This window comes from Nematostella vectensis, chromosome 8, assembly GCF_932526225.1.
Source record: "Nematostella vectensis chromosome 8, jaNemVect1.1, whole genome shotgun sequence".
In the NCBI taxonomy this organism is placed as follows: Eukaryota; Metazoa; Cnidaria; class Anthozoa; order Actiniaria; family Edwardsiidae; genus Nematostella; species Nematostella vectensis.
In genome coordinates this window covers 12,697,870-12,718,346 of record NC_064041.1, presented here as the reverse complement: position 1 = coordinate 12,718,346, position 20,477 = coordinate 12,697,870, and the positions used below count along the sequence as shown (strand labels likewise).

The 20,477-nt window shown below is 41.1% G+C and overlaps 1 protein-coding gene across 1 annotated transcript in view; it reads left to right on the top strand.

The window, feature by feature from the left end:
• The window catches only part of LOC5505912 (uncharacterized protein C1orf112), a 32,897-nt gene that overhangs the window by 10,798 nt on the left and 1,622 nt on the right, over window positions 1-20,477 (top strand). The window contains exons 12-31 of the mRNA XM_048731148.1: window positions 2,316-2,379; window positions 2,482-2,551; window positions 2,847-2,924; window positions 3,014-3,057; window positions 4,126-4,171; window positions 4,740-4,803; window positions 11,616-11,697; window positions 12,137-12,219; window positions 12,629-12,680; window positions 13,886-13,975; window positions 14,305-14,403; window positions 14,810-14,884; window positions 15,691-15,825; window positions 16,560-16,640; window positions 17,450-17,563; window positions 17,894-17,998; window positions 18,384-18,461; window positions 19,138-19,176; window positions 19,396-19,530; window positions 19,877-19,912. Of these exons, the coding sequence (XP_048587105.1) occupies window positions 2,316-2,379; window positions 2,482-2,551; window positions 2,847-2,924; window positions 3,014-3,057; window positions 4,126-4,171; window positions 4,740-4,803; window positions 11,616-11,697; window positions 12,137-12,219; window positions 12,629-12,680; window positions 13,886-13,975; window positions 14,305-14,403; window positions 14,810-14,884; window positions 15,691-15,825; window positions 16,560-16,640; window positions 17,450-17,563; window positions 17,894-17,998; window positions 18,384-18,461; window positions 19,138-19,176; window positions 19,396-19,530; window positions 19,877-19,912 (1,570 nt within the window). The remainder of the gene's footprint in view (window positions 1-2,315; window positions 2,380-2,481; window positions 2,552-2,846; window positions 2,925-3,013; window positions 3,058-4,125; window positions 4,172-4,739; window positions 4,804-11,615; window positions 11,698-12,136; window positions 12,220-12,628; window positions 12,681-13,885; window positions 13,976-14,304; window positions 14,404-14,809; window positions 14,885-15,690; window positions 15,826-16,559; window positions 16,641-17,449; window positions 17,564-17,893; window positions 17,999-18,383; window positions 18,462-19,137; window positions 19,177-19,395; window positions 19,531-19,876; window positions 19,913-20,477) is intronic.

The window sequence follows — 20,477 nt, the reverse complement described above, 5'->3', positions numbered from 1 at the left end:
AAGCTTCATATACCTAAATAGCTTTGTGATGGTAATAGAATAGACGAATGATTGAAGAAATCCGGCTACCATGAGTGGAAATAATATTTTTCTAAAAATGGTAGACCGGTACACGGTCCACACCCGCTATTTTGCACCGCCATGCTAAATATATAAACACTTGTTGTGATGTTCATTGAAAATGAAATGAGACGAGGCTCTCATGTTTTCTACAACAGATAAACCGCCTATTTATCGCTTTCTTTAGTCGATTTGTTATTTATTGTTTAATTGGGAAATACTTATTAGGCGATGATCTTTATAGTCTCTATGCCTGTATTTATTACCTAAATTGGCCATAAAAGCGGTGTTTTTCGGCTAAATACTCCGAGGATGGCTGCTTTTGCAAATGGAGACAATCGGCACGATATATAGACAGTCTCTTTGGCAACATCAAATGAATTTTATATTTTACAAAATTATAGTCTGAAAATATCTCAGCGCACCTTCATATTCAAATTAATTGAATGAAATATTCCAAATTGCGTACAGATATCCCAAAAGTATTTTCTGGGGACGTCAACATGTTTACTTCAAGCTCGAATAATTAATAGATTGAAAAACTTTCATTAGGGTATGCCAATAAAGAGCATACATTTTAAGAAATCGATGATAAGCGTGACAAATTCCAATCATTCCACTTCTGAGACAATCTGTTACAAAACTAATGGGACACTTTCCCTCCCCCTTCCTCAATGTTGGAGGGCAAATGATCACCTTGCTACTGCTTGTGTTTTGAGCTGAAAAATCGCCTCTAACCAATATTAATCGGGGGGAGAGGGTTGGCGGTTGTTCGTATGGGAAGTGTCCCACTTACTTTTGTTGAAGATTGTAGGTAAGTACTGTAACTCACCTAGTTACTCACGACATGACAAAGAAACATTGTGCAATCACTGAAAAGAGCCGCTTGCCCTGCGGTAGTAAAATGAATGCGATTTGCAGGCATTCTGGTCCATTGCCATAATATACCTTCGAGATTTTTACCTTTTACATATTTTTGCAAACGCCAGTACAAAGGTAAGACATGACATACATTAAAAACGCATCAAATTGATTGGATAAGATGATTGCTTGCCGTTGCTTGGTTAGTACTTTTATGAATTCTCCAGCTTGATTCGAAGAGCTAGTTTCGAAACTTTCGATCTTCTCCTAACTAACTCAATATATATGTCTGCTCCGTCAACCGGGCTTACATGTATCCAGCTCCATTAACCGGGCTTACATGTATCCAGCTCCATTAACCGGGCTTACATGTATCCAGCTCCATTAACCGGGCTTACATGTATCCAGCTCCATTAACCGGGCTTACATGTATCCAGCTCCATTAACCGGGCTTACATGTGTCTGCTTCCTTAACCGGGCTTTCATGTGTCTGCCCCAACAACCAGGCTTACATAAGTCTTCTCCATAAACTGGGTTAACATGTGTCTGCTCCATCAACCGGTTTAGAGTACATGTACCTGCTCCATCAACCGGGCTTACATGTGTCTTCTCCCTCAACCAGGCTTACATGTGTCTGCTCCATCAACCGGGTTTAGAGTACATTTACCTGCTCCATCAACCGGACTTACATGTGTCTTCTCCCTCAATCAGGCTTACATGTGTCTGCTCCATCAACCGGGCTTACATGTGTCTGCTCCATCAACCGGGTTTAGAGTACATTTACCTGCTCCATCAATTGGGCTTACTTGTGTCTTCTCCCTCAACCAGGCTTACTTGTGTCTGCTCCATTAACCGGGCTTACATGTGTCTTCTCCCTCAACCAGGCTTACATATGTGTGCTCTATTAACCGGGCTTACGTGTGTCTTCTCCATCAACCGGGTTTAAAGAACATCTACCTGCTCCATCAACCAGGCTTACATGTGTCTGCTCCTTTAACCAGGCTTACATGTGTCTTCTCCATCAACTGGGCTTACATGTGTCTGCTCCTTTAACCAGGCTTACATGTGTCTTCTCCATCAACTGGGCTTACATGTGTCATCTCCCTCAACCAGGCTTGTGCTGCTCACTTAACCGGGTTTAGAGTACATTTACCTGCTCCATTAACCAGGCTTACTTGTGCCTTCTCCATCAACCAGGCTGACATGTGACTGCTCACTCCACTGGGTTTACATGTACCTGCCCCATCAACCGGAAACTAGAAGCCTAATAAAATGCGCAAGCTTTTTTTTTTTACCAAAACCCACAACTTCCTGTTGCGGTTCGTCGTCCCTAGAATTATCTTCGACTAAGTACCCTTAATAACAGTCAATTAAATTTATATTTTTTTCAATAGCGATAATACACACAAAGTACCTTCTTCAGACCTTCGAGAAATCATGTCTTCTGTGAAGATAGTTGTAAGTTCTGAATTCTTATTTCTTTTACATCCTGTTACTAAAAAATATTAATATAATAACTTCGTACGATTTTTGCTCAAACAATTCCACTGTTTGAAACAGGTCGAGCCTCTTGTTAAAGTCCTTATCAACAACAAGACATTTGCCAAGCTTGCAACAAGTTTGGAAGAAGGTACACTACCATTGAATGATGAACCTTCGTACTTTCTCAGATGAGGCTCTCTGATTACGGGATACTTTAACCTCTATTGGAGGGAAAACATTGATTGACTTTGTTGATCGATGTTATGTTTATTTGCTTCTATTACTGTATAAATGAAGGTTTAAGCGTGAAAGTTTTATAATTTTTCAAATGCCTTACGTTTACCTGATACAGGTTGACAATTATTTGATATTACCTGTCTTAAATAATATCGCTATAAACTTGATCTAGCAAAATAACAATGGGGAAAATGTTTGTGGTTTAGTTCACAGGAACAAGCTCGAACCATTCGGTTTCTGCCAAGTCTTGCTCCACGTAGCGAATGCGTTATCAACCGAGAAAGGTTAAACAAAACATTTTTTATAGTAGTTTGTATATTTTTACTTGTCGTCCGTAGCATATTTGCTAAAAAACCCTCTGTGTTGTTTATAGTTGAAGTTGTCTCGAGGTGGATGTCAATGACAGATAATCTAGAGGTAACCATTTGGAGATTTATCTGTCTTTTATTAACTTTTGTAAATGCACTCTTTCCTACAAAGATCCAACCCCATGAAACAAACAAGGCAGCTTGTCGATTTCCATGTATGACGCTGGCGTGGGCTGTGTTTGAAGAGCGTTCAGATACTCAACTTTTGATTCCAATTTCTCATAAACGCAGGTTCGACATGCAACTTTAAGCAAGGCCTATTTTAGCCATAGCGTCGGGTAATACTTTAAAAGTGCGCGGCTCGCGCTCAAATGCCGAAAAGGAATAAATCCATTAGTATTCAAATTATATTTCGAATTGACTATCTGGATTTATTCTTGTGCAACACTGGTCCTCTTGCCCCTTAGGGCCAGTAGCCTTAGGGTTTTGACTTAGCAGGGGGCGGAAACTCGGGGATGCATCTTTTCAGGCAAGAGTGTATTTCTTTTTTTAATAGATTGCGAGGACAATTTGGGCGTAAAATAAATATTCACCAATCGCTTTGACAGGTCAGTTTTATGCCAACAATTTGTGTGCTTCAAGCTGGAGTATTGTTAGGTGTTACTGTGAATTTAGAAAAAAAAACTCATCGCGCAGATTTCCAGATTTTTATTTTAATATAAAAATATTGCTTCCAAACTTGCATGAGGAAAAATAATTTTATTTCCAAGAAGAGTGAATCTGGCTGAATGTAATAAAGCATAGATGTATTCATAAAATCGAAAAAAAATCGCGCCGAAAATAAGTCTTCAATATAAAACTTAGTAGAAGCCGTTTAGCCAAAACTACCTCGACGCGCCACGGGGTCCTTAATAGGGTGATTTAGATCCACGACGCCGGCAAGAAGACGCCGCCTCGCGCATGTTCGATTGCGCGTTACGCTTTTCTTGCCGGCGTCGCGTCCTGTTCGGGACGGCATTTCATGCTTTTTCACGTCCTCTTCAGGACGGGACGCCGGCAAAAATTAGCGTGCGCGTGCAATCGAACGTGCGCGAGGCGGCGTCCTCTTGCCGGCGTCGTGGATCGTGGATCTAAATCAACCTAATATCAAATTCTGCTTTTGTTTTTTTTTTTTCAGGAGCGATCTCCGTTGCTACAAGCTATTATGGAAACTCTACAAAAATGTGCGTGTTTCGGAATGGCTTTGCGTTTTCGATTGTTTCTATCAAACTATGTCATTTGGACAAGGATTTGTTGAATTTTTGCTTTGGGTTGAGGAACCCGTTCTTGGGACACCATGTCTCGTTATAAAGGTTTCTTGTAAACGGGGTTCGAGCAAATCCTGTGCAAAACAAAAGGGAAAGGAGTTCTCACCTTGTGCCCGTATTAACGGAGTTCCACTAGATCCTGTGCAAAACAAAGGGGAAAGGAGTTCTCTCTTTGCGCCCTTGTTAACGGAGTTCCACTAGATCCTGTATAAATAAAAAAGAGGAGGAGTTTTCACCTTGTGCCCTTGTTAACGGAGTTCACTAGAACCTGTGCAAAACAAAAGGGAAAGACGTTCTCGCCTTGTGCCCTTATTAACGGAGTTCCACTAGATCCTGTATAAATCAAAAAGGGGAAGTTCTCACCTTGTGCCCTTATTAACGGGTTTTCACTGAATCTTAAGCAAACCAAAAGGGGAGGAGTTTTTACTTGTTCTCAACATTGTTTTTTATGCTCACGCACTAATACTGTATCTTGTATGTACAGGCTCTGTGGAACTTGTTTTACCAGTTTACGTGGACGGTGTGATGTGTCAAGGAAAACCTTTGCGGTAAGTCGAGAAACTAAGTAAAAAAGCAGGAAACTTATGTTCATAGTAAAAAAAAAGGCAAACATTTACTGTTATTAAATGGTTCCATTTTCATACCAGTAAATGCTACCATTTTTATTCCAGTAAGTGTTACCATTTGTATTCCAGTAAGTGCTACCGTTTTTATTCCAGTCAGTGCTACCATTTTTATTCCAGTAAAAGCTACCATTTTTATTATAGGTAATGATACTATTTTTATTTCAGTAAATGCTACAACCATTTTTATTCTAATAGACGTCCACGCACATTCTCAAATAAGTCTCACACTTTTTCTTTTTCACTAAGTCCCTCCTTCCAATACAGTTCTTGTTCTCAGTTTCATAAAACTGATGTCTTTTTTTTACCCAACTAAATTTTTAAAACCGGCATCAAGTCAAACAAGAATGAAATGTGCCGTGCCGTTATTCGAAAAAGTCAGTACTACGATTACAAAGATTTCTACCTGAACCTGAAGCCCATGACTTATACTCCACTATTGCTACGTAGCATGCGTAATCGTTCCCTAATTCCCCTTAGCTCTTCTTTCGTAGCGCTTCTTATCTCGGTAAGCCTCCAGCAGTAAAGTATTGGATTCAGAGCCCCGACGCCTAACAAAACTGTTAAGGATACATCACCCAGTAGGACCACCCAGCCACGGTATCCGAATTTGACGAAACACATGCAGAAAACGCCGTACGGAACGCAGCTCAGTGTATACGCAGCTGCCAGGAGAAAGACAAATTTCGCACTTTTAGTCACTGTTCTTATGGTCTTATGATGCTGAGGTGCTAATGATCCCTTCGAAGACCTTTCCTCTGCCCGCTGTGATCCAATTGGCGTAATGTTTTGCTGCGTGCTAGCTTTAGCTTCACCTGCATTTCCTTGTTCACAGACCGTTTTTAGCGCGCACTTGCACTTTTTGTTTTCCTCTTGTTCTAGGCTTTTTGCTGCAACAATGAATGTCCCACCCTCTGGTCCCACTGACCCCTTGTAACCCTCTTCTGTGGAAGTCTTTCTTAGACTTAGTTGGGGTAGTGGTTGTTCCTCATCCTCTGAATCACTTGATGGATGCACAGAGTTATTTATAACAGTCACATAAACTTTGGGTATATGAAAAGGCGTACGGTTAACAGTGTTTGGTGATGATAAAGACCGATGCACATTGTCCATTGCACACCAGGATTTTGTAGGCGAAGAGAGCTGAGTCAAAGGCGGTGACAATTGATTGTTGTTTTCTGGTAACCTTGCCACATGTCTGGTATAGTTTTCCTCGTTGTTTAACTCTCGGTGCAACTTGCTTTCCGCCGCCTCTGGCCTTACCAACTTTTTAGCATTATTGTTTTCTGGGTCTTGGCCATCCTTGTTCTCGTTCCCTCGGTCTTTTTCCTCGTTGCCTGGGTCTTTTCCCTCATTGTCTGGGTCTTTTCCCTTGTTGCTTTGGTCTTTTTCCTTATTGCCTCGGACATTTCCCTGCAACTTGCTTTCCACCGCCTCTGGCCTTACCAACTTTTTAGCATTATTGTTTTCTGGGTCTTGGCCATCCTTGTTCTCGTTCCCTCGGTCTTTTTCCTCGTTGCCTGGGTCTTTTCCCTCATTGTCTGGGTCTTTTCCCTTGTTGCTTTGGTCTTTTTCCTTATTGCCTCGGACATTTCCCTCATTGTCTGCGTCTTTTCCCTCGTTGTCTCTGTCTTTTCCCTTGTTTTCTGGGGCATTTCCCTCATTACCTGGGTCTTTTTTCTCGTTGCCTTGCTCGTGGCATTTACTTTTTGGGTTGCCTTTATTACCTGGGTACTGGCCTTCTTTGCCTCGATTGTTGCTCTTGTTGCCTGGGTCATAGCAGATGTTGCCCGGGTCGTGGCTTTCAATGCCTTGGTCATGGTGTTCGTCACCTGATTTGCGGTATTTGTTGACTGGGTTATGGCATTCTTTACCTGGGTCATTGCTCTCATTGCCTTGGTTGTGGCATTCATTGCCAAGGTCATTGTCTTTGTTGCCTGGGTTATGGCATTCTTTACCTGGGTCATTGTTCTCATTGCCTTGGTTGTGGCATTCTTTACCTGGGTCATTGCTCTCATTGCCTGGGTTATGGCATTCTTTACCTGGGTCATTGCTCTCATTGCCTGGGTTATGGCATTCTTTACCTGTGTCATTGCTCTCATTGCCTGGGTTATGGCATTCTTTACCTGGGTCATTGCTCTCATTGCCTGGGTTATGGCATTTTTTACCTGGGTCATTGCTCTTATTGCCTGGATTATGGCATTCTTTACCTGGGTCATTGCTCTCATTGCCTGGGTTATGGCATTCTTTACCTGGGTCATTGCTCTTATTGCCTGGATTATGGCATTCTTTACCTGGGTCATTGCTCTCATTGCCTGGGTTATGGCATTCTTTACCTGGGCCATTGCTCTCATTGCCTTGGTTGTGGCATTCTTTACCTGGGTCATTGCTCTCATTGCCTTGGTTGTGGCATTCTTTACCTGGGTCATTGTTCTCATTGCCTTGGTTGTAGCATTCTTTACCTGAGTCATTGCTCTCATTGCCTTGGTTGTGGCATTCATTGCCAAGGTCATTGTCTTTGTTGCTCGGGCCGTAGCCTTCGATACATTGGTTGTGGTCATCATTCCCTTTGTCATTAGGCAAGTTGTTTGTTATCTGTATCGCCATCATCTGTACACTCTCCTGCTGTCGAATCTGATTCTTATGGTGTTTGGTGATAACATAAATCTTTCTGTAAAATTCCAAAATCATGCACGGCGCAAGTGTAGTGCTTACCGAAAAGACCACCATCAACAGGTTCTTGATTCTTGCGAATAAACGGAGCATGATGATAGAAATCGCCAGAGCCCAGAAGCATGCGACTAGGACAAGGACTCGTCTGACTGTAACAACTGCTCTGTACCTGCCGAACAGTGCAATAATTCGTTGAGAATAGCATTCGAATAGCGATTATAATATCTACCATTTGCTTTATAATTGAAATTTATAGTTTTGTTTTAAGACATTAAACCCACATTTGACAAATCGTCGAATGATCTAGTTTCTATCCGAAATATCCATCGATTAAATATACATCGATTTGTTTTTGTCTTTTGGGATTTTCTGTTCCGCCAGTCAAATTATTCTTAGCCAATCAGATTCTTACCATCTCTCGCCAAGTGCAGTTGCTTGGCTTTCTGTCGCGACACTGTCTGGTTTTCGTCCAGAGGATAGCCAGGGAAGTGCACAAAGCGAGACTCTGATTGGCTCAGAATCGTTTTACTGACGGAACAGAAAACCAAAACAAATCGTGTTTTGAAAACGCGGGTCGCGATACAACGGATTCGACAGTAACCATCCTTCTGGATCGTAGTCGTTTTATACCGCGACAAGTTTTGATCCGAGTTCAGCGGTCAAAAACCTGTCACATGATATTTTGCAAAGCAGGGAGTCTTCCAAAGATAATAAATTTATCAATTAGCCTTGTGCAGGTGATCTAAGGATAAAGAAAGCATAACCCTATCCCGAAAACACTCACAAAATCCAGCGACAAAGACATATTATTTACTTATGAAAATTCGCGGATTACATTTTTGGCGTATGTGCGTTGGAATCCTGTTGCACGATTTTTTTTACAGGCTCAAGGTAAAACCGGATATATTTTGGCGTTATATCACCGTATTGTATCCTATCTTTTTTAATTATAAGTTAAATGTCCCCGCAGGTTAAGGAGACAATTGGCCAATTTTCGGAATAAAAATATTAAAGTTTAAATAAAACACAACATGCTAATGAGGATACATTGGAGTGCATATAGACAAAATTTGAAGGATTTTGTGTTCATTGTCTCACATCTCAAGAATTCCAAAAGATATTCCCTCTTAACATGTAAGAAAACAACAAGAAAACCCCTTACCTCAAGTGGAGTTTCAGAGCGAGGAAACGATCCAGGCAAACGGCGATCAGCGTCATAAAGGTTGCCATTCCAGTCGTAGCGACCACAGTCATCAATAGATACAAACATGAACATGACAACTCTTTGTTTTCTGTCAGTCTACTAATAGCGAAGACCGCCAGGGTCGGCTGGCCAACTAGCCCTGTCATCAAATCGGACGCTGAAAGGCTCCCGAGCAACACATACGATGGCCGTTTGTAAAGGCTCGGCCTTCGGCCTATCGCGAGAAGGAGAACGGCATTCTCAGCAATGGCGATTAAGGCGGACACAAAGTTTAGAACGCCTATTACAGTGTAGGTTATGGCTTCGGTCTGCGTCTGGCCCTGAAACTCCAGTTGAATGCCAAGACAGTTTAAATCAACTGTCGCATTTTCAGTGCTGTAATTCGAAAACATTTTAAGAAAAATCATGAAGAGGCTTTAGATGTGGTCGGTACGGCCGTTAGCGGTTGTGAGATGTTTTCGCGTCATGATTTGCACTCAGCTGCTTGCTTGCGATAATTGCGCCTATAAGCACTCAATCATTCCGTCTAACTTGGATAACAATGAATGAAGAAAAGTAGCTTTGTGAATAGTGGCATTTTTTTCCCTTTCTCTTGCACGTATACCTAAAATGTTAAATTAATTAATTCATAAAAAGCCTTGGAAAACAATGTGGAACGTCGTTCGAATTTCCATTAAGATTTAAAAATAAACCTGTTCTAACAAACAAAATATATATTAAATTGTCTGGTCAAACCGATCAAGTCTAAATGCACTGTTTTCATAAACTTTGAATTACATTTTTTCGTGTTTCAATGAAAATGGTTTAAGCGGGACACTAACATAACCTATATTTATACCTTGTAAAAATACACAAAACCTAATGAAAAAAAGTTTATTACTTTCTAATAACAAAAGTTTCGACCGCTGGCTGCTTATTTCGCTTGAATTTCTTAATCAATCTGCTCTTAATTTCTTAAACAATATTTCTTAATATATTTATGCGCCAATAAGGCTAAGCTCTTTACGCCCACATTAACCCACGATTAGGCACTTGGTCGCTAAAATATGATATTTATTTAATATAGCGGATACGAATGAGAAATTGAGAAATTCGCAACATCATTAAAATCATCAATAAACTCCCGCGCCGCTTCGCTCACAAAAATATAGGCGAAATATTGGCGAAATGCTTCAGAGCACCTTCCAACATGGTTTTGAAACAGCGCCAAGAACATGGCCTGTCATCAACACTGGATCTGTTTGCACATCCGCATTCTCTCTTCATGGTGCTTGTTACGGACCTGTTTCAACATATAACAGAGAGCATAAGATAATTAACGGTCACTTTGGTATTACCCGCGCGCCATGTCGATTTCCATCCTGGTTATTTTTAGTAACCACCACCACCTCACCATTGCGCGTGAGGATTTGCTCCTACTCCCCCGCGGGTTGCGTGTTGTTGTTTTGCCAACTCGATAGGAATGACCAGAAATCATGTAAAATAACACGTAAGAAGAAAAAAAGTCAAAATTAAAAAAGCAACATTAGCAAGTATATTCACAGAAAGCTAAATCCCTGAATAATTTGACTGTTTTATTTGTTTGTTTGAGTGGAGAAATAAGTCAAGAAGAGAGAAAAATAGCGATACCGTGATACCGAGTTTGGCTCAAATCCCGACGAACCGACTCCAGCTAGCATAAGAACAATAGTTATAGAAATATCTAAAAACAACACCAAAGAATTAAAGTAATATCTTCCTCTTTTTATTATTAGAGAAGCTCAGCTACTTCGGCTTCAACGGGATATTCACAAAAACCAACATCAGCAGTTATTTTAAATCTAACTAGCAGATTTTGTTTGACCCTAGAAAGATGATGAATGTTGAAAAACTACAAAGAACCAGCAAGAGCGGAAGCGGTATTTGAAGCGCGAGGTTTGCTCGTTGATGAAGTCTCTTCTTGTTCGCATTTTTTCCCACTTTTTCGAAATCTTGCACGTGTCAAAGTACTTTATTTCCTAAATAAACCGATACTGCCTGTGTCCTTGATGCTAGAAGGAAATTTTTGATGGTATCAGCGCAAATGCGGTTTTCTCTTCGGTTTCAAGTCAGTGAAACAGCGGCAAACAACTAGCTGCAAAATGCTAAAGCGCGGGGGTATGGAGAGTAAAAATCCTCACGCGCAGTTGTTAGGTAGTGGTTACTAAAAATAGCTACAATCCGCGCCAAATTTGAAATTTGCCAAACGGAGTAAAAATTTGTATCCGGCCGACCAAGGTCCCGTCAACATACGAGACCCCCCCTCTCTTCCCCGGTCCAATGTTGAGATTCCAAGTGGGCCATGTTAGAGACTGGACATCCTGCTATCGGACCAACATTGGACAAGGGGGGGAGGGGTGATTATATCATGGACAGAGGGGGTGTCTTGTAATGCTATTTGGTATTCTAATTGGTCCAAAAATAGGTGTAGAGGTATCAAGAGTTTTGGCGCGGATTGTAGGATGGGAATCGACATGGCGCGCGGGTAATACCAAAGAGTCTCTCTCTTATATTATGCTCTCTTGATATAACATACTATATACTTATTTTCTTTAAACCAAATTGTCTCCTGGAGGACTCAACAAGCATACAAGGCCCGTAGGCTCAAACTGTCTTTGTCCATTTTCCTTAAATAAAACATCCCAATAGGTTGATTGTTTGGTTGTGTGAAGAATTCTTATCGCTACAACTTCCCTTTGTACCGGAATCTCGCCTTTAACCCCGCACAATACCGAGTCACGCTTCTAAAACGTACCATACTTCAAACGTGGATCTTTTATTTAAATATTTTTTTTTAATTTCTAGCAAATAATTATTTTACGGTACTTCATTATTTTATCAGCCAAGTCAGCTTCTACGAGTTCGTCTGTACTAGACTGTGTACACTAATCGCAACAGCCCCGAGTTCCTGCTTCCACGCTATTGTAAGTACATAAGTAGTATAGGGGGGACGACCAGGAGAATTTATGCATGAGCTTATATTAGTACATAGCCTTCTTTAATACCCTTAGACAGTTGCGGACAGCCTTCACATTGTCATCCTTCCAAAGAGCAAGAAAACACCCAATCCCATGATTCGGGGTGGTTATTATGGTATTTTCGATTGAATTTGGTGAATTAAATTTCCTTTTGAATATTCGTACACCGTCATTTCTCCTTCTGTTTTCCCAATGCAGTTTTTTTTCTGCAATAACAATGGCGTATTCTTTTCCGTTGTTGTTTCTTGAAAAGTAAAACAGGCTTTTTTATGCTTAATGACCATAAGTGACGATGCAAAATTGCGAAGTCTATCAATATGTACTGAATTCATAGTAAGTATGACTATCTAAGGAACTATTTTATGACGGTATCTTGGTTTTCTAGGAAAGCTGCCTGGTAGATGGTCTTTTGAGTGATGACATGCTGGTCGAATTGGTATCTAGCGACCTATGGACATTCATGGCCAGGTACCGTGACACAACAAAATGTCTCTTTAAATTTTGTTTTTTGTTATTCTAAAAGTACTCGAAATACATTTTACACCGTATTTGATGTGAAACGAGCATTTGTGAAATGATCATTTTTCCATCTTGTGCCACATCATCTTTTTAACTTATATTTAAGTACTCCCATCAATGCCACCTCCAATACCACCAAAAAAACTTACAAAATACTATAACCAATACTACTGACAATATTGCCGACAATACTACCACAATAAGTACTATTACCATTACCACCTTATCACTACCACAGCCACAATAATCATCAATACCAGCTACAACACAACCACCATCATCATTATTACAACCAACATTAATACCCCCATCATTGAAGAATACCACTACTGTCATTTTTTTTATTTGATTCTTTAAGATGGGAGAGTGCCGACCTGTGTAGGAGTCACGTGGTATTCCTCTGTAACCTTGTGAGTATCGGCTAGTTGCTAGTTGTGGCCAATTTTAAGCCAAAGGAATTAGCCACAACCGAGAAGCTATAGCGAAAAATTTAATCAATATACCTTATTGGTCTCTTTAATTTCACGACATTTAAGCCCCGCGAAATCCTATTCCTACGAACTTTAATATCGCAAATTCAATACCCTTTCCGTTTTTCCCCCTCGTTTTTTTTATGACGACCAAGACCAAGACGATTAAGAACTTATGATTCTTAACTATAGTCTCACAGCTTTGATGTATGTAAATGTGTTAGAAAATAGCATCAAGCACAATATAATTTCTACAGTTTTGTTTTGTTGTAATGTTTAATGAAATTCTCGGAGAAATGCGTTTTCGACATTTTTGCGAAATTGAAAATGAATATTGAAAATTTTTGCGAAATTGAGTGTTGGCGAAACATAGTAACAATATGGTAACCAATAGTAACTGGACATTGTCAAGAATTATCCTTTTCATGAAAATATTATGCTACCCGTGGGTGCTCAGATTTTTATCAGAGAACTCCCCCCCCCCCCCCCCCGGAAAATATAGGTCCACTTGTTCGGATTTAGCACCCTCCCAAGAAAAATCCTGGGTACGGTTATTCGCCTCCGTGGCCCTTCGTCTCCGAAGCGAGGGGACCAGGGTTCGAACCTTGGTCAGGTCAGGATTTTTTCCGATATGTGAAAACCTGGCTCTCTTCATTGGGGCTGTGAACCCCGCATCATATAAGGACTTTAATCAGAGGTCCACACGCCCACTATTAGCTGTCACAAGCTGTATATACCTATTTCACAAAAGGTTGGCAGTGCAAATGGCGAATGGTAAATGGCTTATGGGTACTAATTATTCGTAAAATTAAAGGTGTTAAATAAAGTCCAGCAATGTCAGAGCCAAGCATTGGTAGCCTTTAATGGATAATTGTTTTGATTTATCCATATTTTTCGAGACGCATGGTTACTTTTGGTCGTAGAACTGCTATTTGCCAATCGCCATTTGCCATTTGCACTGACAACCTTTATTGAAATAGGTATACATTGACACATTAAAAAGGGTCCATGTAAAAATATCTCATCTACACTAAATATTTGCAGTTGTAAAAGATATCTCACACACAAGTTGGAACCACCAAACCTATTATATTGAATAACACTGGTTGCTTACTTGCAACTGAAATGGAGTCACCTGCTTTCAGTTTGTCGAAATTCCGCGTGGATGTTCAGCGAAGATTTACGTCTCTCAACTCGTTAGGCGCTTAGTGCCGCTAATGGCGAAAGAGCACCAGGTAAGAAACCAGCTAAGCCTAATATTTTGCGTTTTATTCGGCCTTGAGGCAGGAGTAGTTGGGGAAGGCTAACTCAAAAAGAAGAGGGGTTCGGGTGACGTCACATCTTCAACCCAAACTACCACAGAAAACCCCAATGAACGCCTAGGGACCAGTGTTATTCTATCCATCCCAGTCATGGGACCTCTTTTTAGAGCACGAGTGTAAGCGGAATTATTATTACTCTTTATTTGTTGGTCGTGTGTTACTGAATACAAATCAATGGCATGCGTGAAAATCACCCAATAATGCCATTATAGTTTCACAGTGCACCTCGAACTATCTTTCAGGAAAGTCTACTTGCTGTGTTCCCACCAGGCAATGCAGAAAATGTGCTTATCTGGTCAGTTTTACCCATAGACCTCCTACCAGACTCAGCACAGGTCAAGGTATGCAAAATATTAGAGACCAACAGACGGACGGGCAGACATAGACGGGTGGACTGATAGGGCAGACGGACGAATGGACACGCCTGAAAGACACAGAGACGGATGGACGGACTGACAGACAAACAGGAAGACGGAAGAACAGACAAAAAGAGACAGACAGACAGACGGAAGGATGGACAGAGGGAGAAACAGTCAAATAACCAGTCAAATAACTATGACAGAGGCTGCTCGATGGACAGACAAAGGGGCTTCTCCAAGAGCAGCGTGGTTGCAGGACAGACAGACGGACAGACAGACAGACAGACAGACAGACAGACAGACAGACAGACAGACAGACAGACGGACGGACGGACGGACAGACAGACAGACAGACTAGTAACCATGTCATGTGGTGATTGTGCACTAGGTGTGTCGTGGTGCTACCCCTCTTTGTATCAAGCTCTTGGGTGACCTACACGATGAGGATGCCTTGGAACAGAACGTAACTATTAGCAGTTCCCTTGAATAGGGGACTTGCGCTAAGAGATCACGCGACCTTTCTGGGTGGCAAATTCAAAACAAAATAATAACAGAAATGACTTCGCCCGTCACACCAGAGAACGACGAAAAAATAAAATCTTTAATTGAAACCAAACCCTTTCTGAAAACAAAGAATTCTTGTTTTTTTAAGAGGAGAATTCTTGTTTTTTTTAAGAGGTGAATGAGTTGCTTTTTGTTGCTGTTATTTTGCCGCTAAAACCCTGAGCGGCGCTAGTTTGCCACCCAAAAAGTCACGTGATCTCTTAACGCAAGTCCCCTATTGCACTGCGCACCCTTCTGCGCATTGTTCGAATTTAAGTGCGCGCATGTTTTACTTAAAATCGCTTTGACCAAAAAACGAAGTCTGTAGCCCCATTTTTAATTTGCTCGAATAGTTAAATATATACATAGCAATAATATACTGAAAGAAGACAAAAAGTTGGATAGTAGAAGTTTGTTTATTTTCTCTTAAAAGCCGTAAAAATACTATAAAATGGCGCTTTTTACCATGGCGTGTCTTTAAGTGCGATCTCCTAAAATTTGATTCGTTTGGAACGTTAGCTACTACGGGTTACAAACAGAACTTAATTTTCTTTTGAAAGCCCTTAAGTTCAGTATGGTTTATGTCAAGTTTATAATAATAGAAATGTGCATGCCACATATGATGGTTATGATCAAGTGTTGTTCTTGGATTACTTTAAATTTAAGATGTGAATATGCAGCGGTTATTTTAGGAAATGGTCGATTTATAACCTACTTTTACTTTAGCTTCATCTTTTTGCGTGCCTGCGTTCCGTGTACAGCGTGCATTCCGCACACAAAATCCTCCCTCCTGTCAATCATGTTGGTGTGCTGGACATCGTCAACAGACTGTGGGCTCAGTACACGCAAGGCGATGTGAAGGTAAAGCAAAAAAGCAGGAAGAGTCACGCATCACATAAAGCAGCCACGCGCGTAGTGACCAGACTTGCCACATCTGTAGCGTGACCCACCGGAGTTCCCCTTCTTTCGTAATGTAGCTTTCGTCACCGCATGTCTTACAGCCCTCCTTTTTCTCACTGGATTAGACAAGACCCTTCTCCTCACCACCACGCACGCACATCCACTCGCTTTGTTTATGCTATCAAGGGAAAGGTAGCGATGTGGTTCTAACCCCTGTTATTATGTCTATGTTTGTGTTATTTATCTAGGGGAGTATGGCGTTGTGGTGCTGCGACCCCTGTAAATAAGTCCAACTATGTTTGTTTTATACAGGGCAGTGTGATGTTCTGGTGCTGTGACCCCCCCCCCGCCTTTGTGTTATCTAGGGGCAGGGGGGGGGCGTATCTTTGTGTTGTTCATCACTGTTACTGGGTCTTGTGTTTGTGTTATCCAGGGAAGCATGGCGTCGTGGTGCTGTGACCCCTGTAATTAAGTCTATCCATCTTCGTGTTATCTAGGAGTGGGGGGCATAGCGTTGTGGTATTTTCACCACTTAACTAAGCCTGTCTTGTTTGTGTTATTTAGAGGGGCGTAAAGTTGTGATATTTTCACCACATTATCTAAGTTAGTCTGTCGTGTTTATGTTATTTGAAGGGGCGTCGCGCTGTGGTATTTTCACCACATTAACTAAGTATGTCTGTCCTTGTGTTATCCAGGGCAGCGTGGCGTTGTGGTGCGAAGTCCTTGACTTGACGACCCTTCTCTTGACTCAAGTGCAGCCGTCGGACTACGCCCAGGTACTGCTTGTCTTTAATCGTTAAGTCTATTATCCAGCATCGATATAGCTCCATCCATGGATAAATCAGTGGATGAATCACTCCTCACCCCACCCCCCCTCTCAAAATCTAATTCTTTATTCCTGGAACTCAATATTAAGTCACAGGCTGTCTAAAAATGGTTCTTGGGTTACCAAAAATACCAAAAAGCAACTCGTCATCCATTCGTATGAGAAAGTTTAGAATGATTGCACTGTGTGAATGCAGCAACTAAAAGTTACCACCAGTATCAATGTTTATACAACACAAAGGATTCTGTGTCACGCCTTTTTTTCATAACGGTGTTTCTGCCAGAGTCACAACCATAAATAAAAAAAAAACACTTTTGAGAAACCCCTATGGGGACAGGTCAAAGTTTAAATGGGCCGCTTTCCTGATAATTAGGGTCCTGTGTTATAGCGCGAAAGCGAGTCAAGTTGAGCATGAAAGCGAGGCAGGCCGTGGGAGCGAAGCAGGTCGGAGTTTGTTTACAGCCGTCTTGAAAATTTTAAAACTTTTCCCTTTTTTGTGATAAAAGCTTAAAGCTAAACACTTGATTGAAAGGGCTTAAAATAATGTTATTTGATAAGAAGAAAGCTGCAAATATCTTCATAAGACAGCTATAAAAACACACATCACCTTCAAACACCTAGCTTTCGCGCTCAGACTATATCATCTAGAAAATGGCTCCTTCAAATCAGGGCTAAGAAAACATAGTTTTAAATTTTTAACTAAGATTCTTGTACTTTGCCAACATTCTAAGAAGGCCGCGTTACTGCCTTGGCTTGCAGATTCTCAGAGGCTTGAATCAATTACTTGAGCAATTTCCTAGTCTGGATATAAAGACAAGTGTGGGTCTAACCCTTGGATGCTGCGGAACAATACACGTCACGAAGGATATTGAAGTATGGCCCTTGTATTCTTGTCGTTGCTTTTGCTGTTGCCGTTGTTGCAGTTACTGTTGTTGCTTTTGCTGCTGATGTTATTTTTGTTGTTGTTGTTGTTGTTATTGCCTTATTACTGCTACTGTCCTTTTTTATAGTTGATGTTATTTTTTTGTTGCATGTGTTTTTTTGTGCTAGTGGTATAATTATTATTGTTATTCTTTTGTTGCTATCTGCCGTTACTATTGTTGCTATCTGCTGTTATTGTTGTGATACATTTGTGTTTGTTTCTTTTTGTCGTTATAAGAGAACTGCAGTTTACTCATTGCCTATCGTTATGATTATTTTCAGACGGAAGTATTCAGTAGCATCGCCAGGCTCTTTTGTAGACTCATCTCTGACTCGCACTGGATGGCTCATAACACCGCCCTACAAGCAGTCAAAGCATTCGTAGAGGTAGTTGAAAAACCCTTCCACCACACGCCACACTACCTGATCACAGTAGTACTGTAGTCAATATCACCAGAATAATCATCATCATTGCCTACAGCCCAATAATCATCACCACCACCGCCAACCCTATAACCATGAGTCACCACTGCCAACATTATAACCCTCACCACCACTGCCAACCCTATAGCCATTACCGCCACCGCCAACCCTATAACCATCATCACCACCGCCGCCAACCCTATAGCTATCATCGCCGCCGCCAACCCTATAGCCATCACCGCCACCCCTAAACTTACAATCATCATCTTAACTACCACCACCAGAATAATCATCGTAACCATCTATGTCACCGTTATTTTCAATCTGATTTTCTTGCACGTGATTGCAGGTGACACCCTATACGCACATCATGAGTGACTGCGTCCCTGAGCCTCTTCTACCTCTCCTCTCAGATTTCCTCAATCAGGTAGATTATCATCACCATTATCATCATCATCATCATTATCATCACCATTATCATCCTCGTCGTCATTATCATCACCATTATCATCGTCGTCGTCATCAATATGGTCATAATCATCATTACTATCAATTTCATCATCTTCATCATTATCATAACTATCATCATCAACACCATTATCATCATCATCATCATCATCGCCATTATCATCATTATAATCGTCGTCGTCGTCATCATCATCATAATCATCATCATCATAATCATCATCATCATCAACGCCATTAACATAACCATCATTAACATCATAATCATCAACATCAACATCATTATCCTTCGGCTTGCCGAGATGGTACGCACAATTCTATGAGCGAACTAACGCAACTAAAACGGCAGCGGCAGAAGACAATAGAAAACTCAAAGAGCCAGCCGTGAAATGCACTCTGAAATGGCTCTGATACATTCACATTAATGAGCGCGCCCTCTGTAAAAGCACCAGCGGTAAGAATTCGGTTACCGACCTTCGCGATAGGTATTGTCATAAATACCATTGAGTTATGACTAGGGCGTGAAATAGATTGACACTGGGCTTTATCTCGGAAAACTGAGTGTTTTAGACGACGTTAGCACTAAAGAGCACATTACGTTCCAAGCTTTGACCCCCATTTTTTATTCTAACTTTCAGACACCGTATCAGCAGGAGCAGCTATCGGGTGACACTACCGTATCTTTTAATGAGTAAAGGCGCACCCCTCCCCAGGTCTCCCGCGCAAAATACGCACCGTGTAAATAAGTCGCTAATACAATAATATAGTTTTAATCAAGTGATAGCGTGTTTTTTATACTTTTTGACTTAAGTCAAGAGCTGGCTCTACTCTTTTGCGATATTATTTGGAAAATACTTGACAATAGCATCATCACTTCCTTGACTCTTGCGTGACAGGTGCGTGACAGAACAATTCTCACGCAACAGCGAGAGTCGAGCTCTCGATACAAAGAGCATACACATGTGACGTTAGCGTCACGCGACTGCGCTCAGGAATCTACTGGAGACACTGGAACAGAGGGACCGCTGGAGGTGATTAGTGGACGTATTTTAAAGAGCCAAAGTCAGCCACTGCAATTTCTATTCGAAATTGGCCGATGGAAATGAATGCTTTCTCACAATTATACTAAATTCAAACGTCGTATTCTCCAGGAGATGTATTCTCTTGATTCATTTCCATGTATTTGCATTGGCTGATGGATAATACGACGCTTGAACTTAGCCTTACACCCTGATTGTCAAATTACTTGTAGATTCTGTAATAAAATTTATTTTGAGATCTTATTTACAAAGCACTTATTTCTGCTCTTAACCCTATAATACCTTTTTCTTTCAGTTTATGGTAACTGTGCTAATATCTTAGCGTGTTTTCTTTCAGCCCGCTACCAAGAGAACAAGATTAGAAGAAAACCCTGTGAGTAGCTTTGCTGTCATCGTGATTCATCTTTACGCAGGGATTCGTCTAGAGAAAAACGCGGGGTGGGATCCAGAGTAGGGAGTCACTAGCCACGGATCGACATCCGACAGCTCTGTTAATAGGTCACTAGATCCATCTTTGTTTGTTTGTTTATCGAGGGTAGCATAATTAACCGAATATACAGTTTTCTAACATATGGCCCTCGGTTAGTAAGCACTGTCACTGGGGGTGGTTACTGCCAAAGGGTTTATTGCGTCCCCAGTGGTTCTTTTACGTCCCTTCGGTTCAGGTTAATGTAGTGCAGCTTGAAGAGACGGGACCTCCGGTTTAGTGTCCTTGGGCCCGTTTCTTGAAACACCCGAGAATTTTCGGGCCCGAAATCGTTTAATTCCTTAAATTTTAAAAAGCTAGCTAATTCCTTTAAAATTTATGGTATCTAAATGTGTTGAAATATCTTCAAACATCGTATTTTACCACATAGATTCATGTGAAGGATAATCCACTTTTTAGTTTTATAGATTTTGATTTTTCATGAACTTCTCGGGCCCGAAATTCACATGGC